Here is a 25,627-nt window from a genome sequence, read left to right as displayed (position 1 = left end):
ATCAATACCCACCAGAGGACTCTTGATCCTTATAATGATTAATGTAACAATGGAAATAGTTAGTGACAAAAAGAATGATCTTTTGCTCTGCGACTCCTGATGGTCCTGTCCTTCTCTGCTACTGCTGTCCTGCTCCTTTAACATAATCTCAAGAATGGGATTGCAGTTGATGGTATTCCCTACAGAGATGGGCAACACACAGCCTGTAGTTCTCATCTGTGAAATTTAGTAACATTGTGGCATTAAAGCTGCCTTTTGTTTAAATTTGGTATCACAGTTCAGCAGTGAAACAGGAGCAATGAAATTTTGATTTAAAACAAGTTGCTCCAGATGAACACACTATGGAGTTGTCCACACAGGCCAAATGGCCTGGTTCTTTCCACCTTCATGCTGCCTAGTGTCAACAACCCCAGGCCTGATCCTGCCTGTTCATATGGAGATCCAGATGATCCAGCCTGGCCCTGGAAAAAGAGCTTTTACCCCTGGATAATTTAGCCCTGGTTTTCCACAGTGTTTCTAGGATACACCACCACCACTACTTCTTAACTTGCTTGTGGTTGATCCATCTGAGAAGCCCCCCAATTGCCCCATTTGACACAGAAATGAGGCACCTGGCCATGAGGGTGCAGCCAGGTGGCCTGTTTCTATGGCAGATGGGGTGACTGTGGGAGGGGGGGGAGGTTCTCAGATCAATCGATTGCGAGAAAAGTAAGGAGCAGTGTGCCAATCCCAGGTCCACATGGTGTGAACATCTTCCCATCCCTGTGCTGACCCAGGGACTAATCCTGCTTGGGCCTTAAGCTGTTAAACCAATTAATGCTCCCATATTGTTTGTTTTAAAACAAGTTGCATACTGTCTTTGCAGATTGTTTTTGCCACGACCACCAATGTGCCACTAAATTTTCCTTCCCTCCCACAGATGGAGATTGCCTGTCCCTACCACAGAACTTTCTAGAGTGCAGGTAATTCATCTGATCTTCTCTAGTCTCTTAACTTTGGAGCATCCTTATTTATCTAAAGTCACACCATCTTCTACCAAAGCTGCTATATACCCTTGTGAAATCTGTGGCTGGCATCTTCAAAGCAAGCTTCAGCTTTTCTGAAGATGCCTGCCACAGATGCTGATGAAACGTCAGGAATAAACTCTTCTAGAACATGGTCACATAGCCCGAAAAAACCAAAACAAAACAAAACAAAAAAACTATAGTCTTCTTAATATTTATATCCCAAGTAGGAAAAAAGGTCATCCAAAAACTTGAAGAAAAGGATAATAGCTTTGAGTTTCTATCCTTTGGGTCTTTGGGAATTTCCCCCTCAAATGCACATGGCTTTGCCTGCACATGAAACATATTTTGACAGGAGAGAATATGCTACAAAAAGTGGTACTTTTACACAGGTGTTAGCGCAATTGGAACCCTCATCTTTTTATATCAGAACTGGAATAAAATGCTGGCTAAAGGGCCCTTCTATGACCCTGAGGTGGATGCCATTACTAGGATTACTACTACTAATAATAAATAAATAAATAAATAAATAAATAAATAAATAAATAATTTATAGCCCACCCAATCATTAGGAATCCAGGTGGGTTACAACAATAAAGATGTATTAGAAATACAATACAATACTAATTGATCCTTTCCAACCCCCCCTCCCCAATATTAAAACTACAATTAAACAATCAAAGTTCAGCAATTTTTCTTATAAAGTCATTGAAAAATAATTTTGTTTGCCTTTTTTAGCTTCTCAAAATGAATCATAGTGTAATTTCTTTTTTAAAAAATTAAAACGAAAACAAGTTAAAAAGCCAAAGTTTACATTTGAGTGAAAGATGGTAACTAACAGTATCCAATGCATGTTGATTTTGTAACAGAACCCAAAAACTTTGTAGTAATATGGTTTTCTGAAACATTACTATTAATCTGTACTGTCTACAGAAGATGCAGGAGGGGGAAAAACTAGTGTATTTTCAGAAGGCTACTGATTTACAATTTACAACCCATGTGTTAATTTAAAAAAAAAAAAGCAGCATTTCACTCACTTCAAAGATGATGGCTCATTCAAAAGATGTTCATCGTCAAGTGTTCAGATGTAAATCATGATTACTTAAAATGTAGGAGTATGTGCAGATTAACTAATGTTCCCTAACAGTTGTCACACAATACATTTCCTTTTGCCCACATAAGAATTACAAATGACACATTTGTACCACAGTTGTTACTCAACGTGAAATGAAGACAGACAAGTTCAGATCTTTCACTTTAATGTTTCTTTCTCATAAATAAATAAATAGAGGCAACTTTTCATACTATTAGTACATATTGCTATGCTGTTTATGAGTCTGAATTAACATCTCAGCTATTCCTCAGCCAGTGCAAAAATAGAATTTTGTACACATTCTGCGTGTACAAATGTCAGATGTCACTATCCAAGTTCAAATGTGGGACTCATCACCAATGGCATGCACCACTTACAAAGGGGAGCCAGGAGAGAGACTGCAGCCTTCCAGGCAATATTTTTCTATGAAGGCCTCTTCTTCCTTCACAGCCACATACCAGTGCTGGTATAAGACTCAGTTCAGTAGATGATGAGGTTACAGCCAAAAATAGGAAAGCTCATTCCTTCTTCCCCCCCCCCCCCCCACACACACACTTTTCTTATTCTCTTTGTCTTCTTATCACATTTGTTTTTCCCTCTCTGATGGGAAAACATTTTTTGCCTATCCATTATAATAGAAGGCAGATTTGTCCCAATGCCAGTAAAGGATTAACATCACAAAGATGAACTTGCCCAATTGGTTCTGATCAATCCCTATGGTGTTTTGACCAATATTTATTTATTTTCTTTGTTTTGTATTTCTCAGAGGAGATGAATGTGGTAGATCAGCAGCAATATCTGATGTGATGCCTAGGAGAGCAAGGCTTGGATGCTTGACTAGTTCTCAAGTTAGCTAGTCATGTTTAGCTAGTCATCAAGTATCAGCCTACTGCTTTGCTTTCTTCTTTGGGAGCCTATGGCCTTCAGATTCTAGCAAATGTATTCTTCTATAAACTATGGCAATATGTAACTAAGGATCCTTGTGAATTTGTTCTGGTTGCTTATAATAACTAGGAACAGCTTGTAAATGCCTTCTTTCCTTTCTCTGTTAATAAAACCCTATTTTGTTTGAGTTCTATTAGTAGTCCCAACTACAGACATCTCACCGCTTGTCAAATGATCTGCTCAGACCCATGTTCCCCTGAGACTAGCCACCTGGCATGTGTTTTCTCTCTCTTTCTACTGACTTCCACCTTTCCTACCACCATTGTCTTTTCTAATGAGCCATGCCTTGTCATGATGTGACCAAACTACAACGGCCTCAACTTAGTCATTGTGGCTTCTAGGCTTGATCTGTCTTAGAACCCATTTGTTTGTCTTCTTGACTGTCCAGTATTCTCAGTTCTTTTCTCATCGCAGCCCTTTTCACAATTTTTGTCCTATCAGCTTTCTTCACTGTCCAGCAATCACATCCATAAATAGTTATGGGGAATACAATGACTTGGATGTTCCTCATTTTGGTGTTAAGAGTTACTGTATGTCTTAACACTTTATGATCTTGTCCAGTTCTTTCATATATGCCCTTCTCAATCCTAGTCTTCTGATTTCCTGACTGATGCTGTCATGGGCCAGGGGCAGCAGGATGGGGAGCTGGAGGAAGAGTCTGATGAGGAGGCTGAAGAAGGGACCCAGGCAAGTCTTCCAGGCAGGGGACAACCTGCAGATCTCCCTGTTGCAGAGCAGCCTCAGCCAGCAGGACAAGGACATGACTCACCTGCTGATGAGACAGAGGACACAGCTGGGGTCTTAAGTCTTCAATCAAGAAGGAGGGACAACAAAGGGTAGAGTAAAGAAGCTCAACCAAGCTTTGGGTCCTGCAGCAACAAGCAAGCTCTGATTAGGACCAGCTGGCATCAGGCCATTTAAGAGCTGGATTTGCTTAAGGTGAGTGCTAGAAGCAACTCCTTTGTTTCCTGGCCTGAATTCCTGTTCATGATACCTGTTTCCAGACTCCCGTATTTCATACTTTGGACTTCCTGACTTCTTTGAGCCTTGGACCGAGTTGACCTTGATTCTTGTTGCCTCCTTTGACTCAGATTGCTTGACCAACACTAAATGAAAGTATTGGGTTAGGACAAGGCTTGGAAACATTAACCAATATGGTCATGGTGACTGAGGGATTCTGGCAGCTGCAGTCCAAAAAAGTTACAATTTCCATACCTCTAGCAGGAAGAATAGATTTTGTTCATCTCATAATGTCCTCTAATGGGTTGAAGGTTTCCAAGTTGTGTGGAATTTTCTTTTCCATCATGCTCCCATTTTCCAAATTCCACTGTCATTGGTCAGCACAGTGAACAGATGTTTGCTACAAAATACACATCTAACCTGCAATATTCCAACTATTGAATTAATGTGCATTCATTCCCTAAAGATTTTTTTCTTTTTCTCCCTCATTGTTAAATAACATAAATGTTTCAATGGTCGTGAAAAGAGTGGATCATATCCAACAAACAGAACACTAGGAAAAAGCAGTGACTAATGAGCCAGCAATTTAAATAAAATCTGTGATATTAATATAAGTTAGTAATGACTCACCCTCACCCCCTGATTAATCCATGACAAATTCACTTGCTTTAGTCAGAACACGCAAAGTGAACAGATGAATTTGAGTTTAGATTAATTAGTACTTCTCTTGGCTAAAATATAGTACAGTTATGTTGATCAGCTAAATTAATATATTTTTAACCTGAAAACTGTTTGGCTCCTCCCTCTAAAACTGATGTAATTTTCTAAAATGCATATAGTTTCAATATGTTTTAACACAATAGTAAATATATTTATACTTTTCTAGTGAAACATTTTAACTGTACCTACCAGGCTACTGGTGGGTACAATTTATAATAAGAAACTGAGATCACCCATAACTGAGAATTTATGGAGACTGAAACTGAGAGAGAGAGAGAGATGACTTATTTCTAAGTCAGATATAGGAAGCATGCGGCCCTCTAGATATGGACTACAAGTCCCAGAAGCACTAGTCAACCCAGCCAATAGTTAGGATTGCTAACAATCAGTCCTATAACATTCAAAGGGGCCACATAATTCTCAGCCCTGTTCTAATCATGGATAAAAAAGATCAGATTGCAGGCTGTGCACTTGTCCATAATTGAGTTGTTTAAATTGCCATCTGCAAGCCACATTAAAGATAGAATGAATTACTTTTGAGTAAACTTGTAAAATAATTGTGTTGCAAATCCTGCTGAAGTCAGTTGGAATGTTTGGCAGTCTGAAACTACCAGGTGGTCTAAGCAGGGCATTAAGTTGATGCCTTTTCTACATAAAAAGTGATTTGTATTTCTTTAATGAGGAAAATCTCTCGAGATACAGGCAGTGGTGCGACCAAGCCAATGGCAGGCATGACCAGAGGCAAAAGTGGATAGGGTATCCATTATCTCTTTCTACTCTTCTGCTCACTTTCCATTACCTCTTTCTTGCTGACATGAAAGAGAGAGTTTATTCTTTCCAGAAACATAAAGTGATCACTTGGAGGCAGTGGTGTCACTAGGGTTGCTGTCACCTGCTGCAGTAACTCATGGTGTCATCCCCCATTGGACTCCTCCTATATCACACCATACAGAATCCTTAGTAATGTTTTTGTATTCATGTTACTAATAAATCATAAATCTTGTGTATCTCTGAATGTAATGGTTGAGTATTTATAGAATCAACTTGCCACTTTCATTGTGGTTTCTCTTAATACAAAATTGTGCTTTGCTGGACTTGCTGTCAAATGTGCAAAGGAAGTAAATCCTGTTCTGCTATAATTTGTGGGTAGAGAACCTATGATTCATTCCCTAGAAGGTCAATTAAAATGTGCACCTCTTGGATTTTAAAAGTAAAAATCTCCAGCCCTAATACCCCTATTAAATAATATTTAAAGCTACCAATTCTAAGACTGTAGGCTTGTTTTAAAAAAGACATTAGATGACAAGCAGCAGTTTACTGTTAAATACTGACTGCTCTTCCAAAGTCAGTGTACTTTTCTTTAACTATATGCACATTAGGCTGAAAACAGCTCATTTTCTAATCTCCCTAAAACAGCTGTTAATGTGCATCTTAAAATATATGGTATATTTTTATGCTTGTTCTAGCAGGTTTTCAAGATCTATTTATATCTTATAACACTTAACATTAGAATTTGACACAAAATGGTTGAAACCAAAAAGTAGATGCGTGGGCATCTATGCTGTAACAGACAGTGCCCATTTTGTATGCAAAATGCAGGATTTACACACATAAACTTCTCTTTATCTTAATTGGACTCACCCATTAACATCTTAATTAAAACTAGATCCCTTCTTTGGTAATTGTATTAATATTGAATTTTTGATTCAATCAGTGCGAGCACAACACAGGTATATGTGTGCCAGATGACACACTCAAAGTAAGGTCCTGAATATCACTCAGGCATTTTAAACGTGTGCAGGCATGCAATTTGTTTTTACTCTGTTCCCCAAAAGGAAAGACTGCATTTTAAATGTCCTGTGGTGATCCTGTTTTATAGTCTGCAGAAGATGATTTTTTTCCCTCTTTGCTTTCAATGGCTTTTCCAGACTGCAAAAAAATCACCACCACCTATTTAAAATAATGTCTGTCCTTTGGCAAATAAATTTCATAATTACATGCATACATTTTGGGTTGGAAGAGAGATAGGAAATGTGTGGTTGCCTAAATCCTATTGGATTGTATGCTTTGTCAGTGGCTGAGCCTGTGTGATGTAGTGGTTTGAGTGTTGGACCAGTGTTACAAACTCCTGCTCAGCCATGGTAGCCCACTGGTTGGCCTTGGCTAAGTCACTCTCTCAGATTCAGACCCACCTTAAACAAATCTTGTCAAGAAAACTCCCTGGTAATTTTGTTTTAGGGTCACCATAAGTTGGAAATGACTTAAAGGCACACAACTACAAATACTAGTTAGGACAAGGCTCAAATACCCTAAAGACATCAGATTCCATCGGATCTTGGAAGCTAAACAGGGTCACTTCTGGTTAGTACTTGGATGAGAAACCACTACTGAATACCAGTTACTGAAGGCTATATTTCGGAGGAACGAGCTGGAAAAACCAACTCTGAGAATTCCTTGCCTAAGAAAACACTATGAAATTTATGTGGTCTCTATAAGTTGATAGGCAACTTCAAGATACATATGCATACATACTGATTAGGACTGGTAGAAGTTACAACCCAACAGTATCTGCAAGACTCTCATCATCCCTAATCTGTATGTTTTTATGTGCCTTCAAGTCAGCTGTCAATTTGTGGTGACCCTCATTTCATAGGATTTTATTAGGCAAGGAATATTAAAAGGTAGTTTTGTCAGTTTCTTCCTTTGAAATATGGCCTAAAATACCTATTATAGGCCCCATACAGACAGGCTAAAATAAAGCTGCTTCAGGTCACTTTGGAGGTATGCTGTTTAAATGATGCATGCGTACTAAGCGTCTGGAAGTTGCGCCAAAGCTGCGCTCCAGTCTTTAGGACTGGATTGTGGCTTTGGTGTTGCTTCTGGACTCTTAGAACACATGCATCATTTAATCAGCATACCTCCAAAGTGACACAAAGCAGCTTCATTTTGGTCTGTCTGTATGGGGCCATACTGGGGGGAAATAAAGTACAAGATGTTGGATATTTCCAGGTGTGTCACTAGTCACACCTTGGCTTTGTTTTAAAAAATAATCAGCATCATGTCAATTGATTATCTCGAGGGTCTGTTATTCTGTGTAAGAAGAGATGTACAGAATGACTGTTTTATTTCTTTTTCTATTTTTGCATATTTGCTTTGAGGTTTTTTTTAGCAAAAGGAATCTAACAAATTATAGTAGTAGCTATTGTAATAATAAAGTTTGCTCATTTTATAGCACATTATGACATTGGCTTTTACACAATTAAGAAGGATTATGTAAATAGAGACCCTGAAGTTCTGATATTGAATTTTAATTGTCATTTTCATGAGTGATTTCCATACCTTCTATTATTCCTCTGTATTAGAGATGAAGACCCTTTGGCTTTCACAATGTTATTAGACTTCAATTCCCATAATTCATTACCAATGGCCACATGACTGGGCTTTGAAATCAGAAAATTTTTGGAGGACCACAGCCTCCCTACTTTATCAGTGGTTTCCAAACTTTGGTTCTCCCGATGTTTTGGAACTACAGATTCCAGAATTCCTGATGGCTGGCCAAGTTGACTGGCACTTCTAGGAAATAAAAGTGCAAACATCTGGAGAACCAAAGTTTGGAGACTAGTGCTCTATATAAACATAAATTGAATGTAATTAAGGAGAAGACAAATAGCTAAACAACTTGTTAACACACATGAAGTTACACATTCGTAACTTTTATGTGGCTAGGACAGGGTGGTAATTAATTGCATTAAAATTAGTCTCTCCATTTTTATTGCCATTTGTAGTGTTATTTCAATTGGGTTTTACAAGAAATTACTAACTTTGGGGGATACACACACACACAGACACACAGACACACACACACTTGACCTGGGCATTTATAAATATACTCATTTGAACAAATCTTTCCAAGGAGTGCCATCCAGTGGCAAATGTGAAAGTAGCACTTCTCCTCAGCTATGTTTTATACACATATGTTGCCTTTGACAAACTGAGAGGATTCTGAATCCCAAGCAAACATGAACTGGTTGTAAACTACACAGAGGTTTTTTTTCACAGTTTATTTAGATTACTAGGTTTTATATTATGTTTTCTATTGAACATTTGCTTTTCACTTCTATAGCCATCATTTCATCTTTTAAAAATGAAGAAGAGAAGCAATATAAAAAGGGTGGTGGAGTTAATCTCTTCTGAAATAGCTACTGTATTTCCATATTTCATATATCACTAAATACCCAATGTTATGATTATCCATTTCTGTGTTGTGGGCTTCTCACTCAAACAAACATTTCCTCTTCATCCTTTTCCCCTTTTATTCCATACACTGCTGTATTTTGTTCCATACACTTCCTCCCTGACATTTGCTGATTGCTGAAATTGAAGCCCACTTTATTAATAATAAAACCAATGATCAGGGAAACTGTACTGGTGGCTAGTACTGGTGCACACAAACTCAGAGCCTTGACCTATTTATTTGTAATTTCTGTGGGCAAATTACCACTGAGGAGGACTACAATGTCTCGAGATTACAACCACTTAGGTAAAAAAGTGACAAGGAAATAGCCAGTTGTAGAGTGGGATAAACGTGAAATGGGAAAGAGAAAATAACAAATAAAAAATGTGAGAAACTTCCAAAGGCCTGGTTTAGCAGAAACATTATGGCATCTCTTAAGTTTATACACAGGTCTGCAGGGTGGTTAATTGTCTCAGAAATGTTATAGGAATACAGTGGGCCCTTGGTATCCACTGGGGTTTGGTTCCAGCATCCCCTATGGATAACAAAATCCGTGGATGCTCAGTGGCACCGTAAAATTGTGCCTCTTATATAAAATAACAAAATCCAGGTTTGCTTATTGGAATTTATGTAATTAGGGGAATATTTTCAAGCCATGGATGCTTGAATCCATTGATAAAAAAATCAGTGGATACGGAGGGCCAACTGTACATCCTGCTTTCAGGAAAATTAGGTCTGTTGAAGGCAGAATATTTTCTTGAAGAAATTTAGGAGGTTATAGATGGATATGCAAGTGGCTACAATTTGACTTATGATGACTTTTTGGCACAACAGTTCAAAAAGGATGTTGACAAACTGGAGCATGTCCGGAGGAAGGTGACCAAAATGGTGAAGGGTCTGGAAACCATGCCCTGTGAAGAGAGACTTAGGGAACTGGATATGTTTAGCCTGAAGAAGATAAGGGGTGATATGATAGCCCTGTTTAAGTATTGAAGTGGTGTCATATTAAGGATGGAGCAAGCTTGTTTTCTGCTGCTCCAGAGAATAGGACCTGGAACAATGGATGCAAGCTACAGGAAAAGAGGTTCCACCTAAACACGAAGAGGAACTTCCAGACAATAAGAGTTGTTCAACAGTGGAACATTGTCATGGCCAGTCATGAGGAGGATTCGGAGGATGACAAGGAGGACTTGGCCCCTAGGTGCAGGGGGAACCTGAGGCTGAGCCAGGCCTCAGTTCTACTCTCCCAGCTCATGGAGATTAAATTGACCCTCCCACCTGCCACTGGTATAGGGTAAAGTTTTGTTGGTCGTTTAGGGGCCGGATAGGATTTCTCCCCCTTTCCATGGGTTTTTCCCCTACCCCATACTAAGTCCTGTCAGCATATGGGAAATTGGCTTGGGCAGAGTCTAATTTGGAATAAATTCTTCAGTTCTAATTCAGTGTGCATAAATAATTGAATTATATTTTGGGGAGCACTTTGGATACACTTTGGGTGGAAGGGATGTTTCTGGAACCATCTCTTTAGGCCTTGTGACCTGGAGGATGGCAGAAAGAAATTGCCTTAGGTTTGACTTGAAAGAAAAAAAAAACCTCTTTAATCTTTACAGATTGGGAGAGAGTCTTTCTGGTTAGACTTCCTGATGAGGGCCAGTCAACGAATAACCCAGCCTTTGGCTTTTCATTGAGGGCTCAGGTGTTGTCATCCAAATAAACTGCAGACGTAGTCTAGAGAAAGACTCCGGCTGTAGCTTCTCCCACACTTGGTTGTTGTTCTGAATTAATTGCAGTGCTGTTAAGAAATTAATAAATAGGTCAATTAATAAATGGCCCTGTTTTCATCCCAATCTTACGTCTGGTCTCAATATGTCTGGGGTGGGCAGCAATTCTCTGTAACGGGAAATCTTTTTGCATGAATTATACTCCAGGGAGATTCCTAGAGCACAATCAAACATGTAACCACACCTCAGAAAGTACATGTGATGCTTGCTTGTTTCAAAGTTACTTCATACTAGACTTCTTCTGTACCAAAAAGAGATCAACACGTAGCTGTACTGACAATGTTTATTATGATATTTTTAACTCTAACTATGTAAGGGCCAACATGGTGTAATGGTCTGACTATGGCTCTGGAATCCAGGGTATGAATCCCTGCCCAGTGGAAACTCACTGGGTGACCTTGGGCAAGTCACACTCTCTCAACCTCACAGGAGGGCAAGGGCAACTCCCCTCTGAAAAAACTTGTCAAGAAAATCCCTTAGGGTTGCCATACATTCGAAAAAACTTGGAGGCACACAACAACAACAACAACAACATTAAAAGGACCCCTGAAGCTAGATTCCAAAGTTAAAATAAGTAAAAGAAAGAAGAAAATAAATCAACAACATAGTGGTTACAACTGTGTCCAATCATAGTTTCACATAGTTTCTGCCAGAGGCCAACCAGGTGTCCATATTAGAGGTTGTGTGATTTGTACTGTTGCCTTACATTCCATATTAAAAACATCTTGGGCATATTTTTATGAGACTGTGTACATACTCAACACACATTTAATTGTGAAGACCTGTATAATCTAGGTTTAAAGGAGGCGTTTTAAAAATAGGAAACAACATTTGAATTTATAATATATAATTACTGTAGTCATCTGATTTGTAATCATTACTTTGAGAACTTCATTAACTATTTTAAAACTTAAATGTCATCTAACATAATCAATGTATGTTTATGGATGTTAATAAGCTTAGGAAACATTATGCATCTCTTTGTTCACAGATAATTATGGAACAGTTTTGTTTTTTTATGTTAAGAGCTTTACAGCTAATGTTAGTGAATGCCTCTGAATGTTATATAGACTCTGCCAATAAATGGCTCATTTATAGGTGAACACCATGTTTGCTGGAAGAGTAACTGCATTCATTATAGTTGTATTGAATTTATGAACTACTTTCTACATTCCAGATGGGTGATAAATTACTAGAATCCCTTATATGAGAATATGGTGACGTATTTCTCAACATCTATAAATTTATTATCCATATATCCTGATATGCTATGGTCAGTGTTAGAGCAGAATACATGGGTGTGCTGAATGCCACACCCCTGGATTTCCCCAAAGGTGGTATTTTTGGCTCATCTCTTTTTAGTCTTAGTCCTCTCACGGGCTTTTAAAGGGAGACATGGTTCTTCAAATAACCTGGACCCAAGTCACATAAGGCAAAACCAGCACTTAAATGGACCAGTAGCCAATTGAATGGTTGTAACATGGGAGTTGTGTGCTCCCTATAGCCAGCTCCTATTAGCAACCTGGCTATAGATCTTTGGGCCAACTTAAGTTTCTCAGCACTTTTCAAAGGCAGCCACATGTGCATTACAGGAACCCAAATGTGATGTGACCAAGGCATGTACCACTGTGGCCAGACTTCTTCAGGAATGGGCACAGTTGGTGCACTTCCTTTTACTGTACAAAAACACTCCTGGTCACTGTGCTGAAACCTTGGGCTCCAGACTCAGAGCTGAATCTAGGAGTACCCTAAACTGCAAAGCTGTGTTTTCAGGGGTAGTTAACTCCTTCAAACACAAGATGAATTCCTGTTCCCAGATCTGTCTTTCATCTGACCAGAAGCAACTCTGTTATAATAAACAGAAACAGCAAAAAATGGAGAGAAAGCAGCAAGGCATGGATCATGGTATAAAAGCTGTGGTATCATTTCAGATACTGTATATAATTTCACAATTAAAATAGAAGAAAATAGCAAGTTTTCTTCTATGATTCATGTGGCTGGGGTATATACGTGGATAAGGCTTCGTGTTATACGTTTGCAGTAGCTCCCAAAATTATGCGTTGGCCCTTCATTTAGCATTTATTTACTTTTGTGAATGTAATTTCAGCCTCAGTATGGACAATAAGAATTTTTAGAAGTTTACATGTTACTTGATAGATCCACAAATAATACAAAGGTATACTTTTGTATAAGGTGCTGATTTTATCCAATTTTGTCTAAAGTTCATTTACAGCTTTGCTAATATTTTAAGATAAATGTTTACACCCAGCAAAATGCTCAAATAAATACCCCAATAGCACCAGATATTTTTCTGATATTAGAAGCTAAGCAGGGTCAGGCCTGGTTAGTACTTGTAAGGGAGACCACCAGATAATGCCAGGTGAGTCTGGCTACATTCAGGGGAAGAGAATGTCAAACCACCTCTGACTATTCCTTACCTAAGACAAACTTATCAAATTCATGGGTTTGGCATAAGTTAATAGGCCACTTGAATGCAATTACACATTAAAAAATACCCACAAAAACAATAGACTAAGAAGCTTAATGGTGATTCAGTAAATTTTTCCACCCAATATTCCAAATGCAAACTTTTTTTTTGCTTTCTCCACACTTGTTCAATTCTCCTCCCAGCAACTGTGTCAGCACCATCTCCAAACTCACCCCAATCATATTATTATTATTATTATTATTATTATTATTATTATTAACCTTTATTTATAAAGCACTGTAAATTTACACGGCGCTGTACATACAATCTTTTTAATTGGATGGTTCCCTACCCTCGGGCTTACAATCTAGAAAGACACGACACAGAAGGAGAAGGGAGTGGTGGTGGGGAAGGGGGTGAGGGCCAACAGTTCTTCTCTACCTCCGAAACCTGGATCAGGGGAGATCTTCCCTCAGACTACATGTTCTCAGCTAAACAATGACTGAATAGTTACCACTGTAATTTCCTTGTGTGAAGTATGAACAAGTACTGTACAACAGTTTTAGTTAGACACATGTTTACTTATCCAGAGGACTACAGCAAGCAAAACAAGCTCCTTAGTTTCATAAGCTAGCCCAGTAATGTAGGCTACAATTCTGAGCCACTTAAGTATATTCCTTAAAAGGTAGCAGAAGAAAGAAAAAGACATCCTGATTCTATCTGGCTAGTACTATGGTTCATGCATTTTGTATGTTGATCAATATATTGAAACTGAAAGCACTTGTAAAATTTGGACTATATTTAAATGGTGGTGGTAAGCTTCTTTACATACATATTATAACCAATTATAAAAAAGATGCACACTGAAAATAAAACCCCAAAGGCACAATAGATAGGCTGCATTCAAAGTGTTCAGATAAATGATTGGTAATAAGGCTGATTTACTGCTGCACAATGAGTCAGCTCTTTATATTTTTATGATTTTATGTAACTATCATGCAGAGGTGTTTTATTTTAAAGAGTACCTATCATTAATAAAATCAAAATACAAAACCTTTTGTTTTCCATAGCAACAAGAAGAAACAGTGGGTAGAGGTGCTTACTCATAAAGAAGTAATTACATAGCCTAAAAATAAGTATATCCCACCCCTAATTCTAAGTCATTCCTCCACACTCAGTGGGATGATACCACTTTTGACAGATTTTTACTAAGAACATGTAAATCGTGACTATTTAGGGTAGCCCTTGGCTTTTATTTGAGAAGAAATTTAGATGAATTATGTATTCCATAACATCTGTAGGAGGATCATGGAAAAGTAAAATAATGTTGATGAAATATACCAATTTTCAAATTGCATTTTCAAGAACAAAACTTGTCTTTCAATACCATTGGAGGGAGGGGGAGCTCTGAAAGAAGGGTGAATCTTTCAGCAAAAGCAAAAGCAAAATAAAAAAAATGCCAAGCGTGATTTCAAGAGCTTTTGACTAAACCAAATCTTGTTTAACAGCAATTTTATTCTTCAGGTTTTTATTAGGCTACATTTTGGATTATTCTTCTGGATTTTACTAGGCTACATCATGCCAATTACTGTAATATGATAACTCAATCCAGGCAGAGGCACTTCCCTCCATAAATGATGGCTCTAGTTCTACATAATCATTTATTGTTACTGTTATATTGAATGTACTATGCTTCTCATGAGTGCTGAGCTAGGATCCTGGAGTGTGTGGTTCAAATCCCCACTCAGTTTGGAAAACCCACTTGGTGACCTTGGGCATGTCAGCTCTCTTGGCCTCTTGGCCTCAGGGGAAGGCACAAACTTTCCCATGAACAAACCTTGCCAAGAAGACCTTGTGATAGGGTTGCCTTAGGGTCTGAAATGACTTGAAGGCACACAACACCAGAAACAATACCTGCTCCTTTATACCATCTGTGTCAGTGACAGGAGAAACCTGATCACACATGCATACCCATCACTTGGTTAGTGATGTCAAGCTTGTAAATACAAATGAATCAGTAATGGAATCAGCATCTGAAATACAGTTCTTTTTTTTAAAAAAATAGAACCATTAAAGAAATACTGGTGAGCACCAAATCTCCATAAACAAAACACTGAGAAATTAAATGATGTACAAGAAGGATGGGCAGACTCCTGACTTGTGAGCTCTATTCTGTTTTTTCCTCTGGAATCTTAAACTCTGCCAATTAAAGCCTAATTCAAAAGACATAATTTTAGAATTAAGGAATTCTGAATCAGGAATTCACTTTGTCTGAAAGAAGCTTGAAGACCTAGCTGCCTTGAGTCAAGTTATCTGAACTGAGAGGGCTCACAATTCTTCCATACACAAAAACATTACTGGTTACTCTAAGCTTTTAAAATCCCCAAAGTATAATTTAGGGTGTCAGGTGATGTGAACTATTGTTTTGCTGCTAGTATCATTGAAAAGTTAAGAGTCAGAAATCTGTGGCCTCATTGGGTGTAAGTGGACTGCAACAAGTGACATCCAGAAGTGGGGTGACACCCAGTTGGGCCCTCCTCCCAGTTTGGTGCAGGAGGGGTGTGGTGGTGCCCTTGCTCCATCCCCAAGCTTACTTTCCAGAGAGAAAGCCCAGGGATGGAGGAGCAGGAGGTGTGCACATGTGCCCTTGCCAGCTGCTCCAATCCCAGGCTTCCTCTCCTGAGAGGAAGCCCAGGAAAAGAGGAGCAGCAGGAGCATGCATGTGCCCTAGCTGGCTGTTCTGTCCCCAGACTTCCACTCTAGGGAGAAAGCCTGGGGATGGAGAAGCAAGAGGGTCAAAGGTGCACTCTTCCCACAACAGCTGACACCATAGTTAATGATACCATTGTCATAAATCATTCCTAAAAATCTTACAAAAATTAACCAAACCTTTCTTCTATGTACTCTTGATGTACAACACATGTTCTAACCAGCAGTCACAAAACATATTTCATCTAGGGGATAAACTATAGAGATAGGACACAACAAATGGATTTAATGAGGGCCATATTGATTTAAAGAAGAAAAAAACTGCATGGGAAAGCCTACTGTGTACTATGTGGGAAACTCAGGGCTGGAACAGACCAGCAGCTTCAGCTGGCCTCAAGCCAGCTTGGGGGTGTGGTGTTTACATGCACCCAAGTCACCCGGAAGTTGTGTTGGCAGTTACACACCAAGCGATTTTGAGGCAACTTGTGAGTGTGGCATTTAGCCACATGCCCAGGAACAGGCAGAAAGACAGCTCCAGTGGCAAAGGGGCAGCTTTTCTCTGCCCCAAATAGGAGCAGATTTTTCCCACTCCTATTTGCAGCAGAAGCTGGCTGGATTGGGACCATGTGTCCATTGGGGCTGACTGCTTCGCCCCTCACTCTAAATCAGTTGAAAGCCTATGTGAAGTCTTCAGGCAAGGCCAACCTGGTCCAGATGAAATATAACCTTAGATCACTGTTCTCCTGAGCTAAACCACTCATGATAAAGACAGGCCCTTGCACCCATTTTTGTAGCTTAACAAATCTGAGCAGGTGAGCAAAGTTAGACCCCTATATTGCCTGTTGCCTCAGACCTGCAGAATCCAGAAACCATTAATCACCATAAAAATGGCTATGGACACTATGTTGTTGTTGTGTGTGTTCAAGTTGTTTTCAACTTGGCAAACCTATCATGGGGTTTTCTGGGGCTAAGTGTGTGTGACTCGCCCAAAGTGAGCCACTGGGTTTCCATGGCTGAGCAGAGAACTGAACCCTGGTCTCCAGGGTCATAGCCACATGATGAAACCACTACACTAGGATGATTCTCAATACGGGTGCTATGACATAATTTAATTTCCACACAGATCTGCCAAAGTTAACCAAATGTGACTGAGTGAATCATAAAACCATCAGAAACAGATAACAGAATTGATAAATCAAATGTGACTACATTTGACAAAATGTGATAACCAGCAAAAACAATGAGAAATAATGCCAAAATGTGACCCAATTAATATGAACTGCTGACCAACCAGCAAAGCAACCTTTTCACCCCACATAGTATATTACGGTGTAGGTAAAAATACCCATCCAAGTAAACACAGATGGTAAGAATGCACTCTCCATTTTGTGACCTGCAGAAGCTCTACAGTTCAAGAAGGATATTGACAAGCTGGAACATGTCCAGAGAAGGCAAACTGATGATCAAATGTCTGGAAACCAAACCTTATGTGTATGGAAGATGTCCAGAAAAAAGTAACCAAGATGATCAAAAGTCTGGTAACCAAGCCTCATGCAGAATGACTTAGGAAGCTGGATATGTTTAGCTTGGAGAAGACTGAGAGGTGACATGATCATTATCTTCACATATCTGAAGGGATGTTATGTAGAAGATAGAGCCAGTTTGTTTACTGCTACTCAAGAGACTAGAGCATGAACCAATGGATTCAAATGACAAAAAAATAATAATATTCCACTGAAACATTAGGAGGAATGTTTTTTACTGTAAGAGTGGTTTAACATTGGAACAGATGGCCCCAGATGCCTCCATCTTTGGAAATCTTTAAAAAGAAGTTCGATGGGCATCTTTCAGGGGTGATTTAATTGTGTATGACAAGAGGATGGATTGGATCGCCCTTGTGGTCCCTTCCATTTCTAAGATGCCAAAGAGGAATGAAGTGGGGCTATATTCCTCCTGGCCATGTCGCTCACAGTTAAGGGAGGGAAAGAATTGAGTCACCCACAGGAATGATGTCATGTCTCCTTGTTCCCAGCAGCAGCCTTCAATATGTGCCAGAGGAACTCAATGTGTAATAGTCTTTCTGTCAGATATAATGAGAAACACTTCTTGCATATTTCTATTTTCTGCATCATAAGTGTCCTATTAAATGAAGCATACTTGTCTTTTTATTCTTTATTACAGATTTTCCTAATAAATTAACTTGGTCACTGTCTTTCATTAAGGCAGGCTTCACACATATTAATTAAATTCAAAAATCTTAACCCTCTGAATATAACAATTCATTTCTCTCCAGCAGGTGGTGCTCATTCTTTTAAAATCACTTTCTCAACACAAACACAATTACGTCTGGTAAAGGAGTGTAGAAGAGGATTTGAAAAGCCTGCTTTGATTCTGTCTAGAACTCTGTTTTGGAAGAGTAAGGTAACTAATATTTATGTCATAGCAACATAAACTTCTAGCAGTAATCAGACTGATAAACTAAAACACATACACTTTCATATTTATAAAAGCAAGGACTTTTGAATGAAAACTAGCCATTATTTAGAGGTGAAAATACATAATGCTATATATTTCATATTATAGTACTGAAAATGATCCAATTACATTTATGTACTTTGTAACAGACAAGAGACAAAATGTATTCAGTAAATTTCATTAGAAATCCTGTTTCTGATTAGCGATCCTTGACTATGTGAACAGTCCTTTATTTGAATTTCTTTCACAGTATACAGTTATAGCTGTTTGATACCACATTAACTTTAATGGCTCCATCCTATGGAACCCTAGAATTTGTAGATTTCTTGGATATATAGAATTGTCTGCCAGAAAGCTCTATTGCCTCATGAAACTAGAAATCCCAGGATTCTGTAGGTTGCAGCAATGACAGTTAAACTGGCATTGATCTGGTATAATTGTAAAGTGTAGGGGCATAAATTTTCTGTTCAGTTGAGATAGAATCAAACTTTGATTTCACCCTTACTTGCACTTGGCTTTTCTATTACTCAGCAGAGAGCATACAATTGAAAGACAAGGGGGCTAAACTCTGAGATAAAGCAACGAGCCTTAGAAAAGTTTCCAGCCATCTTGTCAGTTTCCTGCATCTGGGTATTCCTGAGTGGCATGGCTGTTACTCTTAAAAGAAAACCTTCCTATCCAAGCATGTAAGCTGAAGAAGATCTTGCAAAATGACTGCTGACTGGATCCATGCCTTCCATGGCTTGATCCTGCAGCTATGATTATCAGGTAGAGTGGCTTTCCTCTAAAGGAGTTTCAAGGAAGTACTTTAGGAGTCTTAGAAATTAGGCACACAGACAAATTAAATGACCTGACCTCTCCCTGACTATCATCTCTCTGCCTCTTTCAGACCAACAAGTCTACTGTACTTCTCTGCTAGGTGGTGTAAATAAAAAACCATCCCTTTGTGGCTGTCATAAAATCCTGTGTGCTGCCAGATGTGCTGCTGGCACCATGCAGTGTTTCTATGCCAGCCAAGCATCCTTTTTGTATGGTCAGCACAAAAATGGCACATGTTGGTTAGCTCAGGAAATATACAGTGTTCCATTGCTCTTTAGCCTGGCTATCCTATTGTTCTTATTACATCTTTTCATGGAAAGACTCCTCCTGGCTAACTTGCACTTATAAAACCAGTCTACTTCCAGAGGCCCATTAAATAGCAAACTCTCCTTCCAAAGATTCACACATACTAGGAATCTGACACCTGGTTCTTTTTGCCATCCTTTTTGTTGGTCCAAGCTATTTTCATAAGTGTAAATAATCAAAAGTTGTGCAAGTGCAGTCCTGAGTACAGCCAGTCAGTGTCAGTGTATATTTCTCCCTTAAGTGTAACAACAAAATGAACCCGCCATGTTCATACTGTAAATAGTATATCTCTAAAGACCACCATGGTCAAGAACCAGGGGATTCCTGTTGGAAACTGGATACTACAGTAGATCTAATCTTGGTCTGCATCTGCAAGACTTTTCCTGTATATTTCCTGAAATGAGAATATCTTTACAGATACAGACCACTCCAGCCCAGAAGCCTGAAGCCAGCAGCAGCAGCAGCAGCAGCAGCAAGCTTTCCCACACCATTGGGACTTAAGCAGAGGCAAGGCAAAGGCAGCTGAGGAAAGGGGGCGTGGCTTTGGGTGAGATATTTACACCCTCCCCAAACACTCCTTCAGGAACACCACTCCAGCCCTGAAGCCAGAGGCCTGAAGCCAGAGCCAGCAGCAGCAGCAGCAGCAGCTAGCTTCCCCACGCCATTGGGACTCCTCAAGCAGAGCTCGGCGGTTGTGGCGGAGGGAGAGTTGTGGACGCAGTGGGTTCCCTTGAGGGCCCAGGGAACACCACCACCCTCCCAATTCAGTGGGGTTTGACCTCTCACCATCTCACCTGAGGCCGGGAATGTGGCAGGGGCGGCCATTGGAGTTGTGCTGGGGAATGGGAGGTATGGTTGGGATAGAGGGAACAGATGTTACAAAAGAAGACGGGATCGCTGTCTGAAAGCTATCCCGTCTTCAGTTCCCTCTGTTTCTCAGGATGGCTTGGAGAGCAGACCAACCATTCCACAGAACCTCACTCTGCTCCTTTGCAATGCCAGGTCGGTAAAAAACAAGATCCATATCATCCAGGACCTCCTCCTGGATGAAGATGCCGACCTGGCTTGCTTCACAGAGACCTGGCTGGGAGAGGATAGCACTGCTATATGGGCGCAGGCCCTCCCAGCTGGGTACTCTGTCAGTGAGCAGGTGAGGGGAAGTGGGCGGGGGGGCGGAGTGGCTCTAGTCTATAAGAACCATCTGACCTTGGCCAGGATACCTGTCCGGAACACAGTCCATTTCCAGTGTATGTACCTTAGCCTGAAGACCAGGGATAGTTTGGGGATTTTGCTAATCTACCGGCCACCCCGTTGTCTGGCAGACTCCCTGACCGAGCTGACACAGCTGGTCTCTGAGCTGCTGTTGGAGACCCCCAGACTCTTAGTTTTGGGGGACTTTAACATTCCGCTTGAGACCAGTTTAACAGGTGCGGCTCGGGAGTTCATGGAGACCATGACAAACATGGGCCTATCCCAATTGGTCAAAGGGCCCACACATTGTGCAGGTCATACACTCGATGCGGTCTTCAGTACGGAACAGGAATATCCGTGGGCGGAGGTGGTAAGTACCTCCGCATTGTCATGGACGGATCATTTCCTGGTCAAGACGAAACTTAGAGCCAATATCTGCCCCACCGGGGGTGGCGGACCCATTAGAATGGTCCGCCCTCGAAGGCTGATGGAGCCCATTGGATTCCAGACAGCCTTAGAGGGTTTAATGGTTGGGAATGCCAGTGATCCGGTCGATGCTCTGGTCAATACCTGGAACACCGATCTTACCAGGGCTATCGACACGATCGCTCCCAAGCGCCCTTGCCATCCCGCCCCAAATCGGAGGCCCTGGTTCACACCAGAGCTGAGGAAGATGAAGCGGTTTGGACGACGGCTAGAGCGCAGGTGGCGGAAGACTCGACTCTTATCCGACAGAACTCGCCATAGGAACTTTCTTCGTTCCTATCGGGAGGCAATACATGCAGCGAAGAGAGCCTTCTCCCCTGCACGTATTGCGTCTGCAGAGTCCCGTCCAGCAGAGCTGTTTAAGGTGGTGCGCCAAATCCCTTACTTAACCCGACGACGGCCTGCTGTGACGCGTTTAACAACTTCTTTGCAGACAAAATCTCTCAAATAAGAGCCGACTTAGATGCCACCGTTGAAACAGAGTCGACAGGCGAGGCGTCCAGTGACTCCGCCGATGTAGTCATACTGGATCAGCTCCAATCTGTGAGTACTGATGACATGGACAAGCTGCTTGGTAAGATGAGGAAGACAACTTGCCCTCTTGACCCTTGCCCATCATGGCTGGCCGTCCAGGGGGGGGATGCATTGATGAGATTCCTCACGGATATCATCGGTGCATCCTTCAGGGAAGGACATGTTCCATCTTGTTTAAAGGAAGCGGCGGTTAGGCCGCTCCTGAAAAAAACTTCCCTGGACCCCCTGGATATGAAGAATTATAGGCCAGTGTCATTGCTGCCATTTTTGAGCAAGGTGATCGAGAGGGCGGTTGCCCTTCAGCTCCAAGCTGTCTTGGATGAAGCCGATTATCTAGACCCATTTCAAACTGGCTTTAGGACAGGCTTTGGGGTTGAGACTGCCATGGTTGCCTTGACCGACGATCTGCGTCTGAGCATTGACAGGGGGAGTGTGACCCTGTTGGTGCTCTTAGACCTCTCAGCGGCTTTTGATACTATAGATCACGGCATCCTCTTGGACCGCCTGAAGGGGTTAGGTATCGGGGGCACTGCTTTGCAGTGGTTCCAGTCCTTCCTCTCGGGCAGGTCTCAGAGGGTGCTACTCGGGGACTGTAGCTCCAGTAAGAGGTACCTCACTTGTGGGGTTCCTCAGGGGGCTATTTTGTCCCCGATGTTATTCAACATCATTATGAAGCCGCTGGGTGAGATAATACGGAGTTATGGTGCTGGGTGTTATCAGTACGCTGATGACACCCAAATCTATTTCTCCGAATCTCGTTCGTCGGCCTCGAATTCCGATGGCATCTCTTCTCTCAATGAATGTCTTCAGGCGGTAATGGGCTGGATGAGGAAAAACAGATTGAAACTGAATCCAGACAAGACGGAGGTGCTCATGGTAGCGGCCCCGAAACCAAGAATTGGGTTGCAACCTCCAGTCCTGGATGGGGTCACACTCTCCTCCAATGACTGTGTTCGCAGTCTGGGGGTGCTCCTTGACTCGTCGCTCCTGATGACAAATCAGGTAAATGCGACGGTCAGGAGTGCCTGTTATCAGCTTCGGCTAAAACGCCAGCTGCGCCCTTTTCTGGAAGTAAGGGATCTCGAGACGGTTGTGCACGCGCTGGTAACCTCACGCCTTGACTTCTGTAATGCACTCTACATGGGGCTACCCCTGTGCTTGACTCGGAAATTACAGCTGGTTCAAAACATGGCAGCCAGGCTTGTGTCAGGTACATCTAGGAGGGACCACATTACTCCGGTTTTGAGGTCCCTCCACTGGCTGCCTATCAGCTTCCGGGCCCAGTACAAGGTGTTGGTTATCACCTTTAAAGCCCTAAATGGCTTGGGTCCAAGCTATCTTAGGGACCGCCTCCTCCCGTACAATCCTCCCCGCGCTCTCCGGTCCTCTGGGAGGAACTTACTGCAGCCTCTAAAATCTAGGCTTGCAGCGACCTCCCAGAGGGCGTTCTCTGCTGTCGCCCCCAAACTCTGGAACGACCTGCCAGATGAGATCCATCAGATAACATCATTAGACAGCTTTAAAAAAGCGGTCAAGACGGATCTCTTCCGGCAGGCCTTTCCAGATTAACCATCCCAGCCCAGGTTCCCAGGTTCCCTGATTCCCTCATTCCTCCCGTGGCCCCATCTTAGTGATGGTTGAGGATCAACAGAGGGATATCAGGGTTTTTAGTTTTAATTGCTGTTTTTATGCTTGATATTGTGTTTTTAATATGTTTTACTATTTAATACTGTCTTAAGGGGGGGAGGGATAAAGGGTTTTTAATTGTCATATTTTATATTTTACTGTTGTTAACCGCCCGGATTGGTTTGCCAGAGGGCGGTATACAAATAATAATAATAATAATAATAATAATAATAATAATAATAATAATAATAATTTTTCCTTGGTAAACATTAAAGATTAAATGTCATTTCCTTTCATATTATTCACAGACTCTTCAGCTATGATCATAAAATAAATTTTCTGGTATAAAGATATTTTAATTCAGCAACAGAAAAACCCTCCAGCAACTTGTTACATGCACTCTACATTTCCCTATATACGTGCAGCCAAAACATTGTCTTTTGCTACACAAACTGGAAAGAGAGGATAGACAATAAGGCCTGAAATGACAGCGTCCCCATGTTAACTGTCTTCAGCAGCTATAAAGCCTTGATGAACAAATACCAAGTTGACTCATCTTTTTTTGCAACCCATCTAAAAGTGAGTAAAACTGTCAAGGGACCCAGAAGGATGTGCCAGAACTTGTTAGGCTAAGACTTTTGTCTGGCTTTGTCTGGTTTGTGTGTGGAGGAAAGAGACAAAATCCCAGCACTCCTTAGTGTTTTCAGATTTGCTAGTCACACTTCATTGCTGCTCACAAGTGGCAAAGAGTAAAGAAGAAGCAAACACAGACAGCATAATCAGTGTCAGGATGCAGAGAGCAGAGCTTTGAAGAGAAACAGTCACTAAGAAACAGGGAAGAGAGAAAGCCAATGGACCATGAGTCAGGAGGACTGAGAGTGGGAACAAAATGATTTTCCCATATATTGTTTAAGAATGCAGTCATTTTGGAAGAAAAATAAGGAATTATCTGACAGCATACTTACTATCTTAGGATACTGCTTAGCACCCTCACTCATGTAAACGGAAAAATTATGCAAAATATAAAATCAACAACTTTCACATTACAAAAATGTAACGTAACTACTTCAAAGAACCCATGTCATATTTCATACTAAAAGAAATAAAGTTAATATAGAATTATTGCCAGGCTTTAATTTTAATAAAATATCTTATTAAACATTAATGTTATTTAATTTTTAATGTTAATTTTAATAAAATAGTTTTATTGTTAGGGTTATCTGAAAGCATAGCAAAAGTATAATTAATCTAGCATCCTCTGTGTGTGTGCTAACTGAATAGTTAAAGAGATATTACATCTCAGGCCAGTGAGGTCCTACACTACACACACACGTTATACACACTTTGCTGATATTTCAAAACTAATGAAATGAAATGAACCAAGCAGTATCAGGTTAAATGCTTGCATCATTTTTCAGATGATGTTCATCAAGTATGGGGTACATATGAGAGTATTTGTAACAATTGTGCAATTGATCCAGTGGTCTTCCTGACTATGGGTCCAGTACAGACATGAATAGATGTTACTTGCTTGCCCTTCTTCTTTGGTCACTTCCAGAATCTCTAGATGCTTCTGTTATCATCAAAATTTTATGTATTACTTGAGTACCTGAGCAAAAATCAGGCTGTCAGTCTAATTCAACTTGCAAGGCTGGAAATGGGTTCACATAGGAAGATTTTTATGTTGCAATCTATTGTACTATTTAATTTCTGTGACACCACTCCTAGAATAGCTCATACACATGCACAAAGGAGGCTCTATTTTGGGAACTACTCCAGGGCCTCAACCACCTTAACCCAGTCTTGTTTGTGTATGAGAAAACCTATTCATGTTACTGAAAATTCTGATAATTTTATAAGAGAGAAAAAGCATACATTTTCAATGTCAGTGTATACTGCACAAATGTCCCTAAAAGAGAAAAGAACAATTGAGAAGACAAATTGTTTTTCATTTAAAAGCTATCAATGCCAGTTCATTGGTATAATTCATACTTCCTCTGTTTTGCTAAACATACTCCAATTTCATCTACATTTCAATCTTTTGTATCTTTGTTGGACCATAAATCAGCATGTCTCTTGTTTTTTAATGCTATATCCAGCCTTATTAAGGGCTTTATCTTTTAAAAACAATGATTGTAGCTAAGATTTGCAAAGCTTAAATATGGAGTGCTGACACAAAATAGTTAATTGTCCTTCTGTTTCAAACTATTCTATTCTCCAACAGTCTTTCATATGTGTACAGAAACTGAAAAAGCTGAAGGCAAACATTAGTTTAAAAAAGAAAGGAAGTCTACAAAACTACACAACTCACTGCTA

General features: G+C 40.5%; 2 protein-coding genes across 4 annotated transcripts in view; one reads left to right on the top strand and one right to left on the bottom strand.

Moving 5' to 3' along the window:
- The window catches only part of LOC149312139 (liprin-alpha-2), a 318,268-nt gene that overhangs the window by 216,237 nt on the left and 76,404 nt on the right, over positions 1-25,627 (bottom strand). The window lies entirely within an intron of this gene.
- Positions 3,661-23,634, top strand: LOC149312140 (uncharacterized). Its single transcript, XM_089526550.1, has 3 exons — positions 3,661-3,729; positions 20,415-21,437; positions 23,620-23,634. Exons 1-3 carry the CDS (start codon positions 3,661-3,663, stop codon positions 23,632-23,634), a joined length of 1,107 nt encoding a protein of 368 aa, XP_089382676.1.

The sequence above is a fragment of the Sceloporus occidentalis genome, unplaced genomic scaffold, assembly GCF_023333645.1.
Source record: "Sceloporus occidentalis isolate IW3139 unplaced genomic scaffold, rSceOcc1.0.p SCAF_5, whole genome shotgun sequence".
NCBI lineage: Eukaryota > Metazoa > Chordata > Lepidosauria > Squamata > Phrynosomatidae > Sceloporus > Sceloporus occidentalis.
This window is presented reverse-complemented; position numbering and strand designations above follow the sequence as displayed.

Coding starts and splice junctions, on each gene's coding strand:
- LOC149312140 (XM_089526550.1), top strand. CDS start 3,661: ATGGGCCAGGGGCAGCAGGATGGGGAGCTGGAGGAAGAGTCTGATGAG. Junction 3,730..20,414: donor AGGCTGAAGAAGGGACCCAG/GCAAGTCTTCCA, acceptor TCTGTTTCTCAG/GATGGCTTGGAGAGCAGACC.